Here is a 21,186-nt window from a genome sequence, read left to right as displayed (position 1 = left end):
ACGTCTTTTTGAATTTTATTATCTAATAAATTTATAGAATTAAAGATTTACCATATTGGCTCCTAATCAGGATCCACAAACACTATTATTTGATTGAGATTATAAAATTATCTAGTAATTTAGAAAAGTTCTATTTTATACGACTAAAAGTAATTTAAACTTATATTTATTTTGTCGTTATATGATAAAATATTATTTTTGTAATAAAATTTATCAAACACATGTATATTGTTTTCGAACACATACCTACCACAACAATATATTTTATTTCATCCACAAAATTACTTTTTCGATCAACAATTTATTTCATCTGTATAGTATAAACAACTTATTTCGTCAACTACCACAAATCAAACTAGCCCTAAATTCCTTCCTTCCCAAAGTAGTCGAAAATTCTTTGTTCCCCATTATTAAGAAAGAAGCAAGTCAGAAGTGGACGGCATTCCCAACCTAGCCTTACCATTCCTAGTAACAATTGAAAAATATTGACCTTTCTTAACTCTTATATAGTTTCAGTCCAAATTGATGGTAATAAGTCCACTTTATCTATTTATTTTTGGGTCCAAGGGATTCTAAATACACAAATTTAAAATATACTCTAAAATTTTATTGAGACTAACCCAAAAATCTAATAATCACACTATATAATTTATATTAGGAGAAAAAAATTGACTACATTCTACATTTTTGTAAAAATAAGAAAAAGTCACGTAATTGCGCCTTAAATATTGTTGAGACCACAATTCTACATTAATGTTAAGTATCATATTATTTAGATACCAGTCATATGTCATTCATTTTTTAAATAATATAATAGTAATATTTTTAAATTTTATTATTCAATAATGAATGAATGACATAAAAAAAGGACACAAATGTTAAAATTCTTTGTATTATTCTATAAATTAACAGTAATGCTAAGCATCCTAACATTTAAGTCCTAGGTTCAATCTCAATTGATGTAAAATTCATTAGGTAAAAGTTTATTTAATTTTTATATTTTTAGGTTAGTGTCCGCTTAGTCCTTATATTGTTCAAAGTATCTCAAAACATCTCAATTGTTAAACCGTTGACATCACTACCATTATTTTTTTTTTATTCCTCTTGACTTGTTTTTACAATATTATCCTTTTATAATAACGTTTCTTTTTCTTGGACATTAATGAAAAAAAATAAAATACTAATTTAATCTTAAAAATAAAATAAAAATAATATATATTAATTTTTGTGAACGCTTATGTTTGTCAAAAAAATTAATACTATAGAAAAAATTAAATTACCAATTTTTTTGGACACTAAGACAGAAATTAATATATTAACTCTTTAGCTGAGTGTTCCATAAAAATTAATATATATTTTTTTGGGATTAAATTAGTAATTTATTTTTTTATTAATGTCTAAAAGAATCAACATTATTGTAAAAAAGTAATACTGTAAAAGCAAGCAAAAAAAAAATAACAACAGAGATGTTAATAATTTAACTGCAGATATATTTTGAGGCATTTTTAAAAATGGGTAAAATCTAGTTTAGTCCTTATATTTTGATATTAGTACCTATTTAGTCCCTATATTTTTAAAAATACCTTAAAATATCCTTACCGTTAAATATTGACACCCTTACTGTTATTTTTTGTTCTTTTTAACTTACTTTTATAATATTACCATCGTACAATAATATTTCTTCTTTATTGGACATTAATAACAAGAAAAATCAAATTATCAATTTAACCCAAAAAAAGTAAAATAGAAACAACAAAAAAATCAATATTAATTTTTTTGAATACTCCACGAGGAGTTAATATATTAATTTTTTTATTAATGTCCAAAAAATTAGTAATTAAATTTTTTTAGAATATTTATTTTTTTGACATAATTTCGACAAAGATTAATATATATTTTCTGTGTTTTTATTTTATTGTTGGGGTTAAATTGGTAATTTTATTTATTATTAATGTCCAAAAAAAGAAACAATATTGCAAAAAGGGTAATATTGTAAAAGTAAGCTAAAAGGAATATAAAGTAACGGCATATGTGTCAATAATTTAAAGGCATGGGTGTTTTGAAGCATTTTAAAAAATATAGGGACTAAACAAGCACTAATCTCAAAATATATGGACTAAACGAGCTTTTACCTTTTAAAAATAAAATATTAAAAGGACATTAGCTTTAAAATATAGAGATTAAACGAATTTTTACCCAAAATTAATCTATTAAATAATAAATAAGTAATTTTTTAAACTATGGAATACCCAAAATTCATCTATTAAATAATAAATAAGTAATTTTTTAAACTATGGAATTTGCCATCAGTGACATAGAACTCAAGAGTTGTAATTCATACTTTTGAGTTTGAAGATAAGCACAACGTAATTGGATAAGTACGGGTGAAAAAAAGTCTTGTGTTTATTATCAAATTTTCATTCTTAATTATTGCAATGCTTTTTTTAATAATATATTAACATCCAATTGAATTAAATTGTATCGATGTTGTACGAATGGATTTGTATGGTTTGATAAGGAGAAATTCAAACAAAATTTTGATGATGTAATTTTTTTAAAATTACAAGATAAAGTCCAAGATTAGATTTGACGCAAAATATATATTCATGTAAAATAAGGTATATCATATCGAGCATGTTTGAGAATTGAGATAGTTTAAGTTGAAGAAATATTATTTCATGTGATTTGAATTTTTGAAGATCTTTTAATACAGAGAATATTGTTTAGCGCATAGCTAATAAAAATCTCTTATATTTGCATGATTTACTTGCACTCCGAATCATATCCACGTCGACCAACTTTTTAAATAAATTACATCATCAAAAATTTGTTTGAATTTTTAAGGTCGTATCATTACATTAAAAAAAAAAAAAAATCCTTTAGAGGTTATTTAGTTAAATTTGTAATGATATGACCTTAAAAATTGACCTTTTTCTCTTTTTTTTTTAGTAATGATATACTCATAAACTTTTATACAAACTTATCTTATACAAACTGATGTGACATGATAAAATTGGTTAAATTAAATATCTTTTGGCCCACGTGATTTATTTTCATTATTTTGTATTTTCATTCAACCAATGAATTGATGCCATATTAATTTGTACAAAAAAAATTGTATACAATAGTTTGTGGTTGTATCATTATTTTTTTATGAATTACAAAGTTAATTGGTCTTGATTTGACTATGCATATAATCTAATGTAAAAGACTAAAATAGACAATAATAGATCAATTGAGGATTCATTTGAGATTGGGTTGAAATGATATAAGCTGCTTATTTTATAAGGTTTGACAAAAATGGTGTTTGGTAAATTTTTTTAAAGTTACTTATTTTATAATTTTCTACATTTTGATAGTAGTTTTTGAAAGTAGACAAAGAGTTGCTTTTTCTAAGCAGTATATTTAATAAGTCATCGCATCTTTCTAAATTTTTTAATATAAACTAAATATTTTAATAAAAAGACAATTATGTCTTATTCTTTTAGTAATCCTAATACAGAAGAACCTCAATAAATTAATAATCTTAAGACTATGAAAAATCTATTAATTTAGCAAATATTATATCAATAAATTTGTAATTGATTAATTTATTGATAAATTAACAAGGGAATGAGTCAGACTATTAGCACCCCTCAAGAATACTATTGAAATCTATTTTTCAATTATATTCCATTTAATACCAAAAATACCCTTTTTAATGAACACTCTTTTTATTTATAAAATTTTCAGTTTCTAATAATTTTCTCACTCTTTCAATCTTAATATCTATATACTTCTCTTCAAACTTTTTTATTATTTAATTTCTAAAGAAAAAGTAAGAAAAACATTATATTTAGAAAATAATGAATATTACATGGGTTTAATACAATTTTATCTTACCTATAAATTTTGGGTTCATTGGGTTCAACTATTAGTTCGAGAATCCTTAAAAAATTAGTTGCAACGGGATACAATTTTATTTTATTTAATTTTCCTTTATGTTGTATCTTAATTAAGTTGTTATGTTTATTACAAGAATTTTGTTTTGGCTTAGAGGATTATTTCTTAAATTCAAATTATTTTAATGATAATAAAAAATTTATATTGCGTAAGCAAAATAAAAATGAGGAGAGAAAGAAAATATAAATGGTTTAATTCTAGTTAATTTTGTCCTTAAAAGTAATTGTAATATAACAGGAGTTTTATGAGATTAATCAAGGGGTGTCAATAGTCCAACTCTAAGGAAATTGATCGAGAATCCCTCAAAATTACACTTAATTTTACACAAGTTCTATGCCTTTAGATTTAAAGCTTATCAACGGTTAGGATTTAATATATTAATGGCATGAAATTTTATTATAAATTAAGGCTCCATCTGGTAGAGTTTATTTAAATAGAGTTTTTGTTAGTAGAACTTTTATGAGTAGAGCTTTCACCCAAAATATTTTAGTTGTTTAGTTGTCAATAAGAATTTTTATTAAAAATTACATAATTACTTTAATATGCAAGTTTTTTAAGTTATATTATGAAAAACATAAAATAAGATTGTACTCCTAAAAACTCAAAATTTAATTTTTTACTAGTAGAGGCAAAATATCTTATTTAATTTTCAAAAGCTCTACTAAAAAAAAAATAAATAACAATAAAAATTTTGATTAAAAATTTATGAGATTAAATAATTAGTTATAACAATTAAATAAGTCATACTAAATAGACACATTATTAGTATCCCTATTGAGGCTTGCTCTCCAACAATTATCTTTCTTCAATGTTTTTTTCCGCTCCCTCTCTCCCATCTATTTTCCTTCTAACTTTCTTTTTCTTCATATCTTGTTTTTCATCAATTGATTCCTCTTGCAGTTTTACCCAACTGAAAATGTCTTTGAATAAAAAAATAAAAAAATATAAATATAAATTTATTCCCCCATGAAACTGCAATTAAAGAAAAATTCAGGTGTATACGTGACCAATACAAATGGAGTTAATGGAGGTAATGTTCTGTTTAATCAAGGGAAATTGCAAGGGAAAAATTGACTTTTGCTTTTTTTTTTTTTTTTGTAACTTAAAATACGTGCCATACATCTTTGAATCTTGAAATTATAAAATTTCAAAGTAAATCTATCAATATCTTCTAATCCGCCCAATTCTAAGAGAGATAAAATAACAAAATAAAAAACAAGAAAGGAGATGAAAAACGGAGGTAACCAGGAGAAAAATGTTGGTGGCGTGCGACCAATTGGGGCAACGGTTCCAGCCTGGTTTGGAATAATTTGAGGAGAAGTTTTAAACCAGTACGTAATTACTTTGATTTTATGATAACGCCCCAGTTCAGTATCAAATTGTTAAAATTTCCGAGATAATTTTGAAGAATTTCAAATTTAACCCTGATTAAAACAAACAAATTTCTAAAATTTATTAGTTTTGATTCTATAAATATGAATTAGCCACACCTAAATGACGACAAAAGAAATTTAACAAAACTAGGTAATACTTAAAAAAATATGAAACCATAAAGTTTCTCTATTTTTTTTCCCTCTTTTTCTTTTTCTTTTTAGTTGTATACATGAAAATATTGTATATAATTGTATCGGTAATGAAACCATCATATATTGTTTTCAAAACACAAAACCTTGAAGGGATAATGGTAATTAATAACAATCTATCAATAAATAATAATATAATATGGTTATGGTGTCATATATTGTTATTTGAATATTTTGAAATTGTGTTGTATATATTTTTTTTTTAAAAAAAAAGATAAAATTTTTAGATAGGGATGAGAAATCTCACCACTAAACTTCAATCCTTGCTCGCGATTATTATTTGAACTATGCAAAATGCCTCCGTGGTCAATTAATTAACCTGTATTCATGGTTTATATTATAAGTTGAATGTGCCCCAACTAAAATTATTGTCTAGGTACGTCCTTGGTGACAGAGAGTGGAAGATATTAGAAAACGTTGGGGAAGAAGATGGATGCGAGGAGAGGGAAAGCGTGGATTAATGATAAAAATCAAAAAGATTAATCTCAATTAATCTATTAAATCCGGACTGTTGATAATCTTTTATTCTAAAAACTTAAAATTAGTGTATAATTAAGCGTAATTTTAGGAAGCTCCTCATCCGTCCCTAATTAATAATTATTGTTACTTATAAAGATAATATCATGCTCATAATAAGTAATTTATGAAAATAGTAACTTTGAGAGATGATTAAATTATTGAGAATGTAATAGAAATAATAAAGAGGAAGAAGCTAAAAATAATAGTTCTACTGTAATAGTCCGTTTGGCATAAATAAGCACGCAATACGATAATGACAATGAAAAATTTCTTACTGCAAAGTAACAATATCATGCCCGAACTTCTTTTAGCATTACAGAAAATTAGAGAAGAGATTCAAGTCAAAATCAACTTCAAGAAGAAGCAAGCAACATTGAAAAATTATTTTACAAAATCCTCATAGACGTATCATATGTATTTTATTTTAAAATAAATAATTATTAATTTATTTGCTAATTGCATCCTATAGGAAAATGAGGTCTTTTTGAAATTTTATTATCTAATAAATTTATAGAATTAAAGATTTACCATATTGGCTCCTAATCAGGATCCACAAACACTATTATTTGATTGAGATTATAAAATTATCTAGTAATTTAGAAAAGTTCTATTTTATACGACTAAAAGTAATTTAAACTTATATTTATTTTGTCGTTATATGATAAAATATTATTTTTGTAATAAAATTTATCAAACACATGTATATTGTTTTCGAACACATACCTACCACAACAATATATTTTATTTCATCCACAAAATTACTTTTTCGATCAACAATTTATTTCATCTGTATAGTATAAACAACTTATTTCGTCAACTACCACAAATCAAACTAGCCCTAAATTCCTTCCTTCCCAAAGTAGTCGAAAATTCTTTGTTCCCCATTATTAAGAAAGAAGCAAGTCAGAAGTGGACGGCATTCCCAACCTAGCCTTACCATTCCTAGTAACAATTGAAAAATATTGACCTTTCTTAACTCTTATATAGTTTCAGTCCAAATTGATGGTAATAAGTCCACTTTATCTATTTATTTTTGGGTCCAAGGGATTCTAAATACACAAATTTAAAATATACTCTAAAATTTTATTGAGACTAACCCAAAAATCTAATAATCACACTATATAATTTATATTAGGAGAAAAAAATTGACTACATTCTACATTTTTGTAAAAATAAGAAAAAGTCACGTAATTGCGCCTTAAATATTGTTGAGACCACAATTCTACATTAATGTTAAGTATCATATTATTTAGATACCAGTCAATATGTCATTCATTCATTGAATAATATTATAATAATTTTATTAATTTTAAAATTTATTATTCAATAAAGAAAGAAGGAACACACCAAAAACACACACACACACACACACAAATATTAGAATTCTTCAATATTATTCTATAAATTAAAAGTAATGTTAAATATTTTAATATTTAACCTAAGTTCAGTCTTAATTGACGTGACATTTATCTATTGAATAATAAGTAAATAATTTCTCAAATTATAAAAACAATCATCAAATAAATGAGTGAGATAGAACTAAAGTTGTAAGTTTGTAACTTAAATATTAGAATTTTTGGTGTGTGTGTATATATATATTTTTTGGAAATGTTGGCATATTACTATATTATTTAAATTAAATTACGAATGGCGATGAGGGGTAACGTTACTGACGTAGGAATTGATATCCTCGTCTCCAGGAATCGGGGTTGTTAGGTGCGCCTGAAAACCATTATAAAACAGAAACAAGCCCATGTTAAAAGCACTGTCCCACACCCTCACCCCACCTCACACACCCACTCTCTTTCACTTTCATCTCGCATCCATTCTTTCCATTTTTCTTTTTCATAAATCACCCTCGCAGATCTGAACTCAACCGACAACTCACTCGTAAACGACCTGTCGGTGGCAGCAGTAGCTACTCTCCGAACCAAAAATGAAGGTAATAGACAAGATTCAAGAGAAAGTAGCTTCCGACAAGGTCGTCTTCTCCTTCGAATTCTTCCCGCCGAAGACGGAAGATGGCGTCGAGAACTTGTTCGAGCGGATGGACCGTATGGTGGCCCACAACCCGGCATTCTGCGACATCACTTGGGGGGCGGGTGGCTCCACGGCCGATCTCACGCTCGACATCGCGAACAGGATGCAGAACACGATATGCGTCGAGACGATGATGCATTTGACGTGCACGAACATGCCCGTCGAGAAGATCGATCACGCTCTTCAGACTATTAAGTCCAACGGCATCCAGAACGTTCTCGCTCTTCGCGGCGATCCTCCTCACGGTCAGGATAAGTTCGTTCAGATCCAGGGTGGCTTCGCCTGCGCTCTTGATCTCGTAAGTAATCGTAGCACTACTTGGTGGTAAACACGCTCATTCTGATTTGATTAGAACAGTGAAAATGAAAGAAAAAGTTATGAGGGTTCAGAATGCCGTATTATGGTCGAATGCTAATTTAGTCCCTATAGTTTAAACTAATTATTCAGTAAGTCTCTATATTTTTAAAAACTACTTAAAAATATGCCTGTTGTATATACGTTTTCGTTAAAATCTATTTTCACCTATCAAACTGTAAATGATGATTAAAAAGTGTAGTTAACTGAAGAAGATGATTACAAAAGTGAAAATGGAAAAGATATGAGAGTTCAGAGATGCCATATTATGGTTAAATGTTAATTTTGTTGTCTACAATTTGAACTAATTATTCAGCTAGTCTCTGTATTTTAAAAACAAATTCAAAAGGAAGATGATGATTACAATGGTGAGAAAGAAAAATTAGAGTAAGATATGTCCTGTCACTAGTAAATGTTACTTTAGTCCCTATAGTTTGAGCCAATTACATGGTTTGTCTCTCTAATATTTAAAATTACTCTGAAAGATCCTTGTTGTATTTTTTTTCTGTTTGAATTAACTTAATTATTTTCACGCGTTGGATGTCAAATTTGTTTGAATTTCAAGTTATATCATATAGAAACAATATTTCATCCTTGAAAATTTAGATCCGATTGCTCTGGCTCCGGAAGGACAACTGGTGTTTTGGGTAATTTTTGATAATTAATGTACTAATTGGGTAATTGGATTGGCTCAAATGGCAGGGACTAAATTAGCAATTATCGGTCATGTCACTTGTATGTAGTATTACTTCACTGAAGAAGCAGGGCGCGGGTTATGTTGTTTTTCAGATGTTTTGAGTTTGAAAACATAATTTGGAAACAGTAAATCTGAAAATAATTAATGATAATTTTTTTGGTAAATTATATTATTTAAAATATGAGTCCTCTGTTGATTAAAATGGTACCAGAGAATTGCTTTGTCATATATATAAATGTATGTGAGTTTTTGTTCACGAGCAAGTAAATAGTGCTCACATATCCTGTAGAATGGACTAAATATATATGATTTGTGTTGAGAATACTGAAAGTTTGTCTGAACTCGTGGCCGAGTTGTTTGGATTAGCAATCTTTTGCTAGTAATGCATAATGTTTTGATGTGTGTTAATATGAGTGAGGGTTGTTGCAGGTGAAACATATTAGGTCTGCTTATGGTGATTACTTTGGCATCACTGTTGCTGGTTACCCAGGTATTTATTATTTTCTTTACTTTTGTTGTTGTAGTAGTGATGAAGGAGTACTTTTTTTTTTGTTTCCATAGTAGTGATTTTTGTTTACATTTATGCTCAGAGGGACATCCGGATACCATTGGACCTGATGGCGTGGCCAGTAATGAATCATATCAAAGTGATCTTCTTTATCTGAAGAAAAAGGTCTCTCTAATGTGTATTTCTTGTAATGCTTTGTCGTATACTTTGCGTGATCAAAACATTAAAATCTTAATTAACAGCTGATGAAAATAGAAAATTGGTGATTTATGTTGTTTGTCATTAATATAACAACGGATGGCTTGTGCTGATGGTCAACTTATTTTGTAGGTGGATGCTGGTGCAGATCTAATTATCACTCAACTATTCTATGATACTGACATGTTTCTTAAGTTTGTGAATGACTGTCGCCAAATTGGAATTACCTGCCCCATTGTTCCTGGAATTATGCCCATTAATAACTATAAGGGTTTCTTGCGCATGACTGGCTTTTGCAAAACAAAGGTATGTTGTTAACTGCAAATAACATTATGTTAACATGGTTTGGTGGTTCTGCTGTTTATATTAACATTAGGTTGGAATTTAATGACATGTTTTTTAGATACCAGCTGAGATTACTGCTGCCTTGGAGCCTATAAAGGACAATGAAGAAGCTGTTAAAGCCTATGGAATTCACCTTGGAGCTGAAATGTGCAAGAAAATTTTAGCTCATGGGATTAAGACTGTGCATCTTTATACTCTAAACATGGAGAAATCTGCATTAGCTATATTATTGGTATCCTTATTGGGATTGTTATGGTGTTGTTTGTGATTAGTACTTATCACTAAAGCTTGGTGTTCCTAATGATAGACATACATTTGCAGAATCTTGGTTTGATTGAAGAGTCCAAAATTTCCAGATCCTTACCCTGGAGACCCCCTACTAATGTTTTCCGCGTTAAGGAAGATGTTCGTCCAATATTTTGGTATGAAATAGAAATGAAAATGTAACATTTGGACCAGTATTCAGTTGATTATTAAAAGTGCAATGTGGTTTTCTATAACCTGATTATTGATATGATTGTAGGGCTAATCGTCCAAAGAGCTACTTATCAAGGACAGTTGGTTGGGACCAGTATCCACGTGGACGATGGGGTGATTCTCGTAACCCATCATATGGTGCTTTATCTGATCATCAGGTACACATGATAATTGAACTTTGTATCTTGTTTTTCCAATTGTTATGTTAAATTCTAAAACTTTTCAGCGATATTGGAAACTAATGCTTAACTGAAATTCGAATCGAATATTGCAAGTAGTCTATGTTATCTTCGTTTGTTTATTAATGCTTTTGAACTGCTACATAGTTGAGAGGCACTCTCCCTCGTGTTATCTCCGTCGAACATTGCAATATGCCATGCATGACCCTAGAGATGAACTTTTCAGTGATAATTGAAAACTATACTTAACAGAGATGCAAAACAGATATGGCTAGAAGTCTTTGTTATCTTCATTTGTTTGTTATGCTGAATTATTGCTTCGAACTGCTACTGAGTTGAGAGTCATTCTTCCTGTTGTTATCTCTATCAAACATTGCAATTCGCCATGCATGACCCTAGACATGTTTTTTTTTTAACAGTTTATGCGGCCCCGTTCACGTGACAAGAAACTTCATGAAGAATGGGCTGTCCCCTTGAAAAGTGTTGAAGATATCTATGAAGTAAAGTTTCCATCTGAGATGCATTCTTTTCTTCCTAATCAAATAATTACAACTACAAATGTTAATATATTTCCGATGGAATTGTTGCTTATCAGAAATTTAAGAATTACTGCCTTGGGAAATTGAGAAGCAGTCCTTGGTCAGAGTTAGACGGGCTTCAGCCAGAGACCAAAATCATAAATGAACAGCTTGGAAAGATCAATGTGAAAGGTTTCCTCACTATCAACAGCCAGCCGGCAGTCAATGGTGAAAGATCCGATTCATCTTCTGTTGGTAAGTAGAAAATTTTTGAATGAATGTTAGGGTATTAAAAAGGAGTGACACATTGATATATCCTGTCAATCTTGAATTTTTCTGTGACTTTTTACACTTTGGTGAGACTTGAGTTAGAAGTGAATTGACTATAGCTTTTAGTTTGCCAAATGTTCCATGTTCCATCATGAGAGGACTTTATTAACATCTTTGACTCGTGTGTTTGCAGGTTGGGGTGGGCCAGGAGGATATGTTTATCAGAAAGCATATCTAGAGTTTTTCTGCTCACCAGAGAAGTTGACTGCACTTGTTGACAAAAGCAAAGTTCTTCCATTCATAACCTTCATGGCTGTCAACAAAGAAGGGAACTGGAAAGCCAATGTTAATCAAACTGATGTGAATGCCGTAACTTGGGGGGTCTTCCCAGCCAAGGAGATTATCCAACCGACTGTTGTTGACCCTGCCAGCTTCAAGGTGTGGAAGGATGAGGCATTCGAAATTTGGTCAAGATCATGGGCTTCATTGTACCCCGAGGGAGACTCATCAAGAAAATTGCTCGAAGAGGTTGGCTCTCTCTATTAATATTTGCAGAATCTCTTCTTATTCACTAAAGAGTCACTTTTGCAGCAATTGAGACTAGGATTCATTTCAGTAACCGTAAATCTCTTGTTAAACTTGCAGGTGCAGAGCAGCTATTATTTGGTCAGCTTGGTGGATAATGATTACATCAATGGGGATCTTTTTACTGTTTTTGCCGATCTCTAGGTTAAGCTGCTGTACTCCATGGAATTACAACCTGATTTCATCAATGGTCATCTTGTACCCTCACTGAAGCCATTTGAAGTGTTGCCTTCTCTCAAGTTAATTTCAATTGAAATTTATCCAAAATTACAAGCTTACTGATTGTATTAATAAGATGATAGGGATTTTGATACCTCCCTGATGCTCCATGCAAATTAAATTGGCAGCTTTCATTCTATTGAATCGCTCCTAATTATTTGTCAATGGAAGTTGCAATCTGAAAATTGTAGCGTTACCTAAATATATTTAATTCCAATAAAGTGAGTTTGTTTTTCTGCCTTTCGGAAAATGTGCAGTAGTAGATAATATGTGCTTTTAGTGTGAGGCATAGTGTGGCTTTTGAGTGTTTTGCTGAGTACTCTGATTCCATGTAGAGCCCATATATAAATATCAGGAATTGAAGCAAAATCTACAACTAAGCCAACACAATCATGTATGATGATGACGGTGAAAAAAATGTTTGCTTAGAATTGGAGCAACCTAAAATTAAGGCTGGATCCCTTCTGTCTGAAATTCAAAAAAAAGAAAGAAAAAACATCATATGGAACCCAGGAGTTCGGGGTACCAGGGAGCCGTACAAGACCGAGTGGAAACAAGTTCCTAGTTGGTTTAAGAGATATTTGCATTCTTCAGAGATCTGCTCATCACCGCACCAGCAGAAGTCTGCATTAAATGCTCTCCAAGCATAGCAACCAAAGAAGCATCTGTCTTGAGATGAGGCTGAACCAATTCCCAAATCTTTTTCTTCTGAACCTGCAAAACATATAACTAGGAGAATGAAAAGCAACTCTAACAGAATCATCTGCTACGTGATTAAAAAAAAATGACAAAAACATTAAACTCTCAAATCTCAATACACATAAAATAATGCACCCTGTGGCCAATCATCTCTACTCATATGCCAATCTTTTTTCTGTTTAACGAGGCAAGACACAAATTATTGCAATGTGAAAACCAGAGTCCCACAGGCATTTAACATAACATAATGTGGTTCCAACGTCCAATATAATTGACAAAAAGATTAGTGTCTAAAAAAATAGTCTTGACTTTCATGTAAGAGGTTTATCTTGTGGAACAGTATATGCTAGTTACAATACTGAGATTCCACTTTCATAAGTCAAAGTAACCTGAAATTTCCTAGTCTATAAAATGAAATTGGTACACACTTCATTCATCCTTGAGGCCGCAAGGGTATGAAACAACAAAAATTTGACAAAAACTCTCATGTGCTTCTAACCAATGGAGCAAAAAGAGTTAAAAAGGCAAGACATTCACATATAGGATTATAAGACTAGAGGAATGTATGTCAAAGAAAGTTTCCATTGGTATGAACAATATAATTATGGGCATGCAAAGACAATATCACCCACAATTAGAATGCTTCAATTGATTTCAAGTGGAAAATGTCCCTACCCTAACAACCAATCACACATTAGCTAAACTTGTTGCCTAGTCCTTGTCCTGTGGATAATATCACTAACATCACGTTTCATGCAAGCTAGTCTTTTTGCCAGACCCTTGTTACTTGCATAATGTCCCTAACATTCCTTCACATGCAGACAAGTTTTTATTTACCTAGTTCTTCTCACGTGGTAAGAACATGCATGAGTTTAGCTATATAATATCATATATAAGCTTATGGGAATAACACATACTCAAAAGCTAGCTCTAGAGTCATGCAGAGTTATGCCTGAGCTTTATATACTCAGCCCAAAATCAATTCTCAACGATAATGTCGCTAACAGGTGCTAGTTGGTTCCACTGATAAAAATAAAATCTCCAGGAATTCAGTTTCTTTTCTATTGACGCAATGTTTAAACTAATAATAGAAAAGAATGCTTCATTGCAGAGAAGTTGACCAAAACCTGATTGGGCGAGGCAGGAGCAGGTTGATTTTCTTTATCCTCTTGGGAGCCAAACCAGATCCTTTCACCAGGGACAGAACCTTGAGGAGGCTCAAGAAGCTCAACATTTTCATGTGCAGCATCGGAGGCAGCCAAGAGCATACCATTAGACTTAACACCTCTCATGTTCCTGGGCTTCAAATTAGCAAGCACGACAACACTCCTATCCTGCAAAAAATCAAGGGGAACGTACTTAACAAGCCCACTGCATATAATCCTCGGCTCAGCCTCGCCCACGTCAACTTCCTCAACGTAAAGGGAGTCCGCCTCCTCGTGTCTCCACGCTTTGATTATTCTCCCAACCCTTATGTCGAGCATGTTAGCTGCATCCTTTACGTTCACACTATTGTCCTCCACTGCTGGTCGTGGCAGTGATTCAGATGTGGTGGTGGTTTCTGCGTTGGCGTTGGTGATTGGAGACGTGCAAAACGATGACGTTTTGGGATGATGAGGGCGGAGGAGGAGGAGGGCTCTGTCAGTTCTTGTGATGGTTGTTATTGGTGATGAGCGCAAAAGGGGAAGTTGAGGAGGAGTTCTGAAAGAAGCAGCAGGAGAGAAGGAGGAAAGAAGCATGTGCACGCGAGCACTGCTGCTTTTCAAAATGCTGGCGCTAACAGTAACAGCCATTGTCGTCGTTGCCGTAGCTATAAGTTCAGTCAGAAACGGTGATGACTTTTGCTCAAATGCAATCTCGGTAGTTATGGCCTTATGGGCTCCGCCTGTGGATGACGTGCTTAATTAAGATTGCCACTCCGGCTTATGAATCAAGCTTGGGATCTATTGGAAGTAATGCGATTTTTTAAAGTTATCTTGTGAATTATAATAACTTGAGGCTCAATTATTATGCGACGATTCCAACCGGTACCTCAACAATAAAGCAGGCTTTGTTTCGATTGGTATGGAAGTGATATTTATGTTCATAACCCGAAGCCTTGTTCAGTTGTTCGTCACAAATTAGTTAGAAAGATAGTAGTGAAATAGTTGCAACTAGAAATACACATGTGACTTAATAGATTCGTTAAAAACCTGCGCCATAAAATGTTGTGAATAAATTTTATTGAATCATTACCAAGAGAACAAAACCTCTGCCGACCAGCATAATCACATAGGTAGTAAACACTGATCTACTCCTGGCTCTGCCTCAAGCTATAAACCATTAAGCTAAGAGAAGCTAACATCGTCGTCACTTCCACTCAAATAAGAGGTTTCAAACAGAAAATTTTACAGTCCAAACGGTAAAAGGTGTACAGCAATCGTGCAGATAAGTTATTGACAAAATTTTAATATCATCCACTTCAGTAGTCATCTCCTCTGGATATCACCTCTTTGCAGGTCGGCCGTAGTAAGATGGTATGCTCAAACTGAGACACATAGCTGCCCTTAATGTCGCAGAGAGGAGGATATGGCTGCCAATGATAAACACACAACATACAAATACTTAATTTTTAAGAAAATAATTATAGATCTACATCCTTCATTATCAAGAATCACTGTAGGAATGCACACTTATTTAGTAGCTTTTTCCATTCAAAAATCAATTTTCACTCAAAAATATAATACGGCAGAACATGAACTCCCAACATCACATAAAAATGTATGAACAAATAACAGGCTTGAAATAATCAAGGATATCAATAGAATTGTCATATTTGCATTAACCAACATTAAGTTCGTCCCTGCTACTGAAATTTTTGGGGTTCCCAAATGCTCAAAAATTAACCTAAAGATCTTGCAATAGTGAAGCATGGAACTATTTTCACAGAGTTGGATGATACATGTGTTCTCTCCCTCTTTCTCTGCCCCTCTCCCCATCATTTTTTATCCTTCAGTATCAAAAGAATAAGAAAGAGACATTTTTTAGCAGATTATAACTGTAGATATTGGCTTTCCTTTAACCTTGCATCTCTCTTCTCAGGTTCTTTTCATATTTGTTTCAATAAACCCTTTCATTACAAAATATAATATGCCACAATTTAAACCTTTCCCATTCCTAACCTAAGTCTCTATGATACGTGCAATTCTATCTTTCAAAGTTGATCATATGTTTTGTCTACTTTTCCAATTCTGCTAATGTGCACACCTAAGTGTTGAAATACACTTAAATACCAGATGAAAATGGAGAAATTGTTATCATAAACCATTTATAAAGAAGTGGCAAATTAATTAGTTGGGAGAACAGCACAAAACCATATATTTGCAAAAAGCCAAAATTTTGGAGTCAAGTAAAAGGACCGTCAATCCAGTAGATTGGTAATGCCGAAAAGAGAAAAATACCTGAACAATGCCAGTATCACACAAATTCTTCAGGGCCATCAGATATTTAGTCTCTCCAAGGCGATCTAAATACCGTCTACAGAATGCCAATGTAGAGAAATTCTTGTTGATTGTTGCTAATAGTTGCTTGGCTCTGGGAAGCCTCAGTGGGATGTGGCCAACATCAAAATTTTTCATGTAATGGCTGCACTCAAGATCTTCTCTGACATATCCTTTCCCTGAACACAAGAAAAAGATGGTTAATTACACTCTAGGTCGTGATGCAATCTCCTTGCTGGATGTTTTGCAAGATAATTCCTTGACTTGCAAAAATAATCACCTGTTGACGCAAAGGTTTCAATTGCGAAAAATTCACCCTCTTCCATCTTTGTCTGCTCCCCTCCTTTCACAATTGGAACAGACTTTCCAGCATGGATCTGATAACGCCCAATGCTGTGTCCATTCAAGTTCCGGATACTTTTAACTGCCATGAAAAATAATAATTCCATTTATGTATATGAATATAAGCATATAACTATAGCATGTGTAGTGAATCTGGAGACAAAAACTATTAATCATGAATTCATTAGCCAAGTAAAAGGTTAGAAAAATATGGACAGCTCCAGCAGAGTTTCCTTGGTGGTTGCAGATACACCTGAAGCCTAAATTAGGATGCTGTTAGCCTAATCTTAAATTATGTAACAGAAAGTAAAGACTGGTTTGATCAATTCCAGGAACCTCATTACTAGAACAGACGAGGAAAAGTTTGAAGACAAACATAAATGTTTCGTAGGCCAGTCAATGTTTGGCTTTATTACGCCATTCAAATGCCAAGTGATTTGTGAGTAAGCTAAAACATACGATTTTATTTTTCAAGGACTTGTGAAGATAAGACTACCATCTAGAACAAACCCCACTGATTAGAAGATCTAGTACTTTCTGGTAGATAATAACTAACAACCATTAAATTTGTATGTGATGTACACACACATTGATGGAACCGAAGCAAAACCATCTAGTTTGCTAAGGAGGCCAAGAAGCATGAACCATCTGCAGGAACATGGATACCAACAACATTCACATAAATGTCATAGTTAAAATACATTCCATTATGTACCATATGTTAGACTAACTGAAAATAGTGTAAAATAACAAAACTTCCAAAAATTATACCTTGAAACACCTTTCCATTTATTTCAACCTCGTATGACTCCATGACTTCTTGGATTGCGGCACCAATATCACAAAGTCGGACATCGATCCCTGCTTCCTGAATAGTTTAAACAGTTATAATTGACATTGTTTCAATGGTAAAAGAGCCTTTGAATGTCACAAAATATTTTCAAAAACATTTTAGTGAGTAATTGCAAATTTCAAATAGGTTAAAAAAATTGGAATATATAACAGAGAGATGATAGATGAAGAAAAGTGGATATGTTCTTAGAATTGTGTATCTCAACCGGGAAAAAAAAACCATTGGGGATAGGAAGGAAAGGATAGGGGTAAAGTAAAAGAATAACAGCGATGAGTTAGATAGGGTAAAGTAACAGTCTTGTAAATTAGGCAAAGAAAAAGAATGGAGACAATGAAGAAAACCTAGCAGAATAAACTATAAAAAAGAAGATATTCCTTCCTCTAAATGACCTTTCTGTCAACCCCTCTGCTTAGACGAGTAAATTCTTGAAGGCCTAGAGATAAATCCACTCCTCTCCAATCAAAGGCTACCTGGTAACTGTTCTGATACTAATATAATTATCACACAAATCATAGAAAGCAACAGTTCCACTCAGGTAGTGGGTTAGTTGTAAATTGCATGCGGAAATCAGCTAACAGAATCAGGCAACATCTTCATACACTTGGTAAACTAGTTTTCCAGGACAACTGTAATAATGACAGGAAGATGACAAGACGCTCAAATGCAAAAAGTCCACCAAAATGTTTATTGATATTTATGATAATAAAGTCTTAAGAAGGAATAGATAAGGCTTTTTGGGAAACACAGGAGAGATATCGTGGAAGTTTGTATGGTATAAATCTAAATCGCCAAAGAGACTCAGATTACTAAAAGAATGCATGCATAACAAGCAGTTTGATTAAGAGATCAAGTACCTTGATACCCGTATTGGTTGCTTCTCGTGAAGCTTCAAGCAATGGATCAAACATAGGATTGAATGCCACTGTGAATGCACAGTCAACAATACATCCTGCGAACCCAAACAATCATGTTACATAATAACTCCACTTAAGATAAGTTGCAAGCCAAGAGAACAACATAGGAAGTTAAACGCATTTAAAAGATCAAGAAGGTAAATGGAGTAATCATTGTATTACCATCAATATGAGTCCCAAAATCCAACTTCATTACATCATCATACTGAAGTACAGTCTTATCTCCACTATTTGGGGTCCAATGTGCGGCAACCCTGACAACAGAAAAGAGCTTCAAGTAACAACACAACTATAAATACATCAAATCAATGAAACTTCAAATGATATATAGAGAACTCACCAGTTCAAGGAGCATCCAGTAGGAAATGCAATTCCTGCTTGCAGGCCATTTTCTGATATTAGTTTACGAACTGTGTTCTCCAATGTTTCACAGAGGTCAGTCATTAGCATTCCAGGCTTCAATATGCTTTTAATGTATTTCCGCACCTATAGAACATCAAGAACCAATAATGATGATATAACTTCTTTTTTTTATCCCAACCCACTCTTCTCTTTGTTTCCTATCCCAATTCCCACACATAAAAGATAAAGAAAATAATGATGATTTTAAAATCAATTTTGACTAGCCATAACAGAATGAAAAGAAAATAATTAGTTCTTATTCTATGCAGCGACAAATGCACATAAGACCAAACAGCAACCTGTCGATGAACTTCTGCGGCTTGGCGAACTGAATTGTATTTTGGTTTTTCAAGGCGCTCCAACTCCCTCTTCTCTTCAGATGTAGTCCTCCATAAATTACTGATACAGGAACACCGAGTTAAATGTTAACCTCTAAAATCCTAATACAAAATGAGAAGAGAAGGCACGTGTGCCGATACAAAATTAAATCCGTCATAGTTGAAACAATATACCACAGAACAAACTTCATCTTAGAAACAATATTAAATATAACTGCAATAAATAAAAAAAGTTGTAATCAAGGAAAATAACAAATACTCACTCGTCTTTGTACTGCTGAATTTCACCCTCAGGAAACTCCCCAGATGGGAAAAGATCAACTACAGGAATAGATGGTGGATCAGTTTGCTGAGGCAGTTCCTTCTTTTTCCTGGGAACCAAGACAAGCACAATATGTAATTTTCAAGTCAAATGTTCAAAACAAGAAAGGACATTAAGGTAGAAAAAGGTTCTCACTTGCTTTTGTTTTTCTTCTTTTTCTTCTTTGATGAAACTTCTGCTAGATAACAGTTTAAAATTTTGTGCATATATTAGCAAAGGGCCAGCAAATTTTAAGAACAAAACCTTAAAGGGCACTAGTTATTAAAGTAATAAGATTCAGAAAGACCACCATTCTATTAAATCAGGATAAAATCACTAGGCACAAGAAGGAGGATTAGCTTTGTATTAGAGTAAGGCTACCTTTGAACCAATAGGAGCATGATTACTGTTTAAGTATCATCATAGGAAGTGAAAGGTACATGCTCATTTATAATAACTTCAATGGCCAGATAATTAATATAAAATGCAAGTAGATAACTTGACCAAAGTCTTTTAAGCAAGCAAGCTTTTAAATAACCAGGGGCCAAAACATTTTTTATTGTCATGATAAGTTTACTGTTAGACAAATTCACTTAATTGCAAGTTACCATCAATTTACTTTCCCTAAATCTTGTTGAGAGTTAACATAACTTGCTTTTTCTAAATCTTGTTCACCCTTAAAAGCATCATCAGCACATTATCAAACAACAAAAAGATTACCATACCCTTATAATAAGTACTAAGCAGTGCAGATAAAGAGCAACAGCATCGAAGTTGCTACAACACAGAAGGTGAAGCCTTTCGTTTTATCAGGTATACTAATGTTCTTATGCAGCATTTGAAAGGGTATAATTATAAGATAAAATCAAGCACAACGGCAATTATACGGTGGAAAAAACGTTACAAATCGTTGAATAGCAAACCATCACCTTTTCCCTCCTCTTCCTCGTCTTTTTGCATCGAAGAAACATCCGAGTGCTCTTCATTTCCATTTACCGACTCCAAAGTTCCATTCTCTTCGATAGAAATTTCTTTACTAACATTTTCATCTGCCATCTATATATAAACCAGATTCAGAACATTAGTAAAGTCAAATTCACTTAATTGCAAGTAACCATCAATTTGTTTTTTCGGAAAGCAATGCACAAATAATTTCATAATATCGAATTTTGTTCACAGATAATGAATAACAATCAACTCGAACTGACTAATATACAAAAAAAAAAATTTGATGATCAATAATCTGTTTAAAAAGGAAAAATAAAAAAATTATAATTAGTAAAGCTATGCTTACCTTGTTGAAGCTGCAACCAAATGTTCTCTACACACGAAGACGAAAAACTAAAAACCCTTTCAAGCCCCTCGCGTCTCAACTAACCGCATTTTATATATGAAACGACAGTCAGCATTTAGCGCCGACCTGT

The 21,186-nt window shown here is 32.3% G+C and overlaps 3 protein-coding genes across 3 annotated transcripts; 1 reads left to right on the top strand and 2 right to left on the bottom strand.

The window, feature by feature from the left end:
* The first annotated feature begins 7,799 nt into the window (after window positions 1-7,799).
* Window positions 7,800-12,674, top strand: LOC18050199 (methylenetetrahydrofolate reductase 2). Its single transcript, XM_006441906.2, has 11 exons — window positions 7,800-8,382; window positions 9,565-9,625; window positions 9,726-9,808; window positions 9,974-10,147; window positions 10,245-10,418; window positions 10,508-10,608; window positions 10,710-10,821; window positions 11,262-11,342; window positions 11,438-11,615; window positions 11,824-12,158; window positions 12,276-12,674. The coding sequence occupies exons 1-11, from the start codon at window positions 7,981-7,983 to the stop codon at window positions 12,357-12,359; spliced, it is 1,785 nt and encodes a 594-aa protein (XP_006441969.1). The 5' UTR covers window positions 7,800-7,980; the 3' UTR covers window positions 12,360-12,674.
* On the bottom strand, window positions 12,598-15,189 carry LOC18050198 (aminoacyl tRNA synthase complex-interacting multifunctional protein 1). Its single transcript, XM_006441904.2, has 2 exons — window positions 14,261-15,189; window positions 12,598-13,148 (listed from the first exon to the last, which is right to left on the bottom strand). Exons 1-2 carry the CDS (start codon window positions 14,924-14,926, stop codon window positions 13,005-13,007), a joined length of 810 nt encoding a protein of 269 aa, XP_006441967.1. The 5' UTR covers window positions 14,927-15,189; the 3' UTR covers window positions 12,598-13,004.
* A 149-nt stretch (window positions 15,190-15,338) lies between these two features.
* LOC18049074 (methionine aminopeptidase 2B) lies at window positions 15,339-21,159 on the bottom strand. Its single transcript, XM_006441903.2, has 12 exons — window positions 21,057-21,159; window positions 20,692-20,818; window positions 19,919-19,958; window positions 19,725-19,832; window positions 19,423-19,522; window positions 19,062-19,207; window positions 18,884-18,975; window positions 18,662-18,756; window positions 17,726-17,822; window positions 16,893-17,036; window positions 16,574-16,791; window positions 15,339-15,705 (listed from the first exon to the last, which is right to left on the bottom strand). The coding sequence occupies exons 2-12, from the start codon at window positions 20,816-20,818 to the stop codon at window positions 15,595-15,597; spliced, it is 1,278 nt and encodes a 425-aa protein (XP_006441966.1). The 5' UTR covers window positions 21,057-21,159; the 3' UTR covers window positions 15,339-15,594.
* Window positions 21,160-21,186: the final 27 nt, after the last annotated feature.

This window comes from Citrus clementina, unplaced genomic scaffold, assembly GCF_000493195.1.
Source record: "Citrus clementina cultivar Clemenules unplaced genomic scaffold, Citrus_clementina_v1.0 scaffold_3, whole genome shotgun sequence".
Classification (NCBI taxonomy): domain Eukaryota; kingdom Viridiplantae; phylum Streptophyta; class Magnoliopsida; order Sapindales; family Rutaceae; genus Citrus; species Citrus x clementina.
The sequence above is the reverse complement of the archived record's forward strand: the minus strand, read 5'-3'. Positions and strand labels throughout refer to the sequence as shown.

Bases quoted from the DNA above. Each gene is read 5' to 3' on its own strand.
- LOC18049074 (XM_006441903.2), bottom strand. From the start codon at position 20,818: ATGGCAGATGAAAATGTTAGTAAAGAAATTTCTATCGAAGAGAATGGA. The intron at 19,208-19,422 runs GTTGCTGTTTGG...GATGTTCTATAG, and splicing joins CCGCAGAAGTTCATCGACAG to GTGCGGAAATACATTAAAAG. The intron at 16,792-16,892 runs GTGATTATTTTT...TCTTGTGTTCAG, and splicing joins TGAAACCTTTGCGTCAACAG to GGAAAGGATATGTCAGAGAA.
- LOC18050199 (XM_006441906.2), top strand. From the start codon at position 7,981: ATGAAGGTAATAGACAAGATTCAAGAGAAAGTAGCTTCCGACAAGGTC. The intron at 9,809-9,973 runs GTCTCTCTAATG...CTTATTTTGTAG, and splicing joins TTCTTTATCTGAAGAAAAAG to GTGGATGCTGGTGCAGATCT. The intron at 10,822-11,261 runs GTACACATGATA...TTTTTTTAACAG, and splicing joins GTGCTTTATCTGATCATCAG to TTTATGCGGCCCCGTTCACG.
- LOC18050198 (XM_006441904.2), bottom strand. From the start codon at position 14,926: ATGGCTGTTACTGTTAGCGCCAGCATTTTGAAAAGCAGCAGTGCTCGC. The intron at 13,149-14,260 runs GTTTTGGTCAAC...TATGTTTTGCAG, and splicing joins CTCCTGCCTCGCCCAATCAG to GTTCAGAAGAAAAAGATTTG.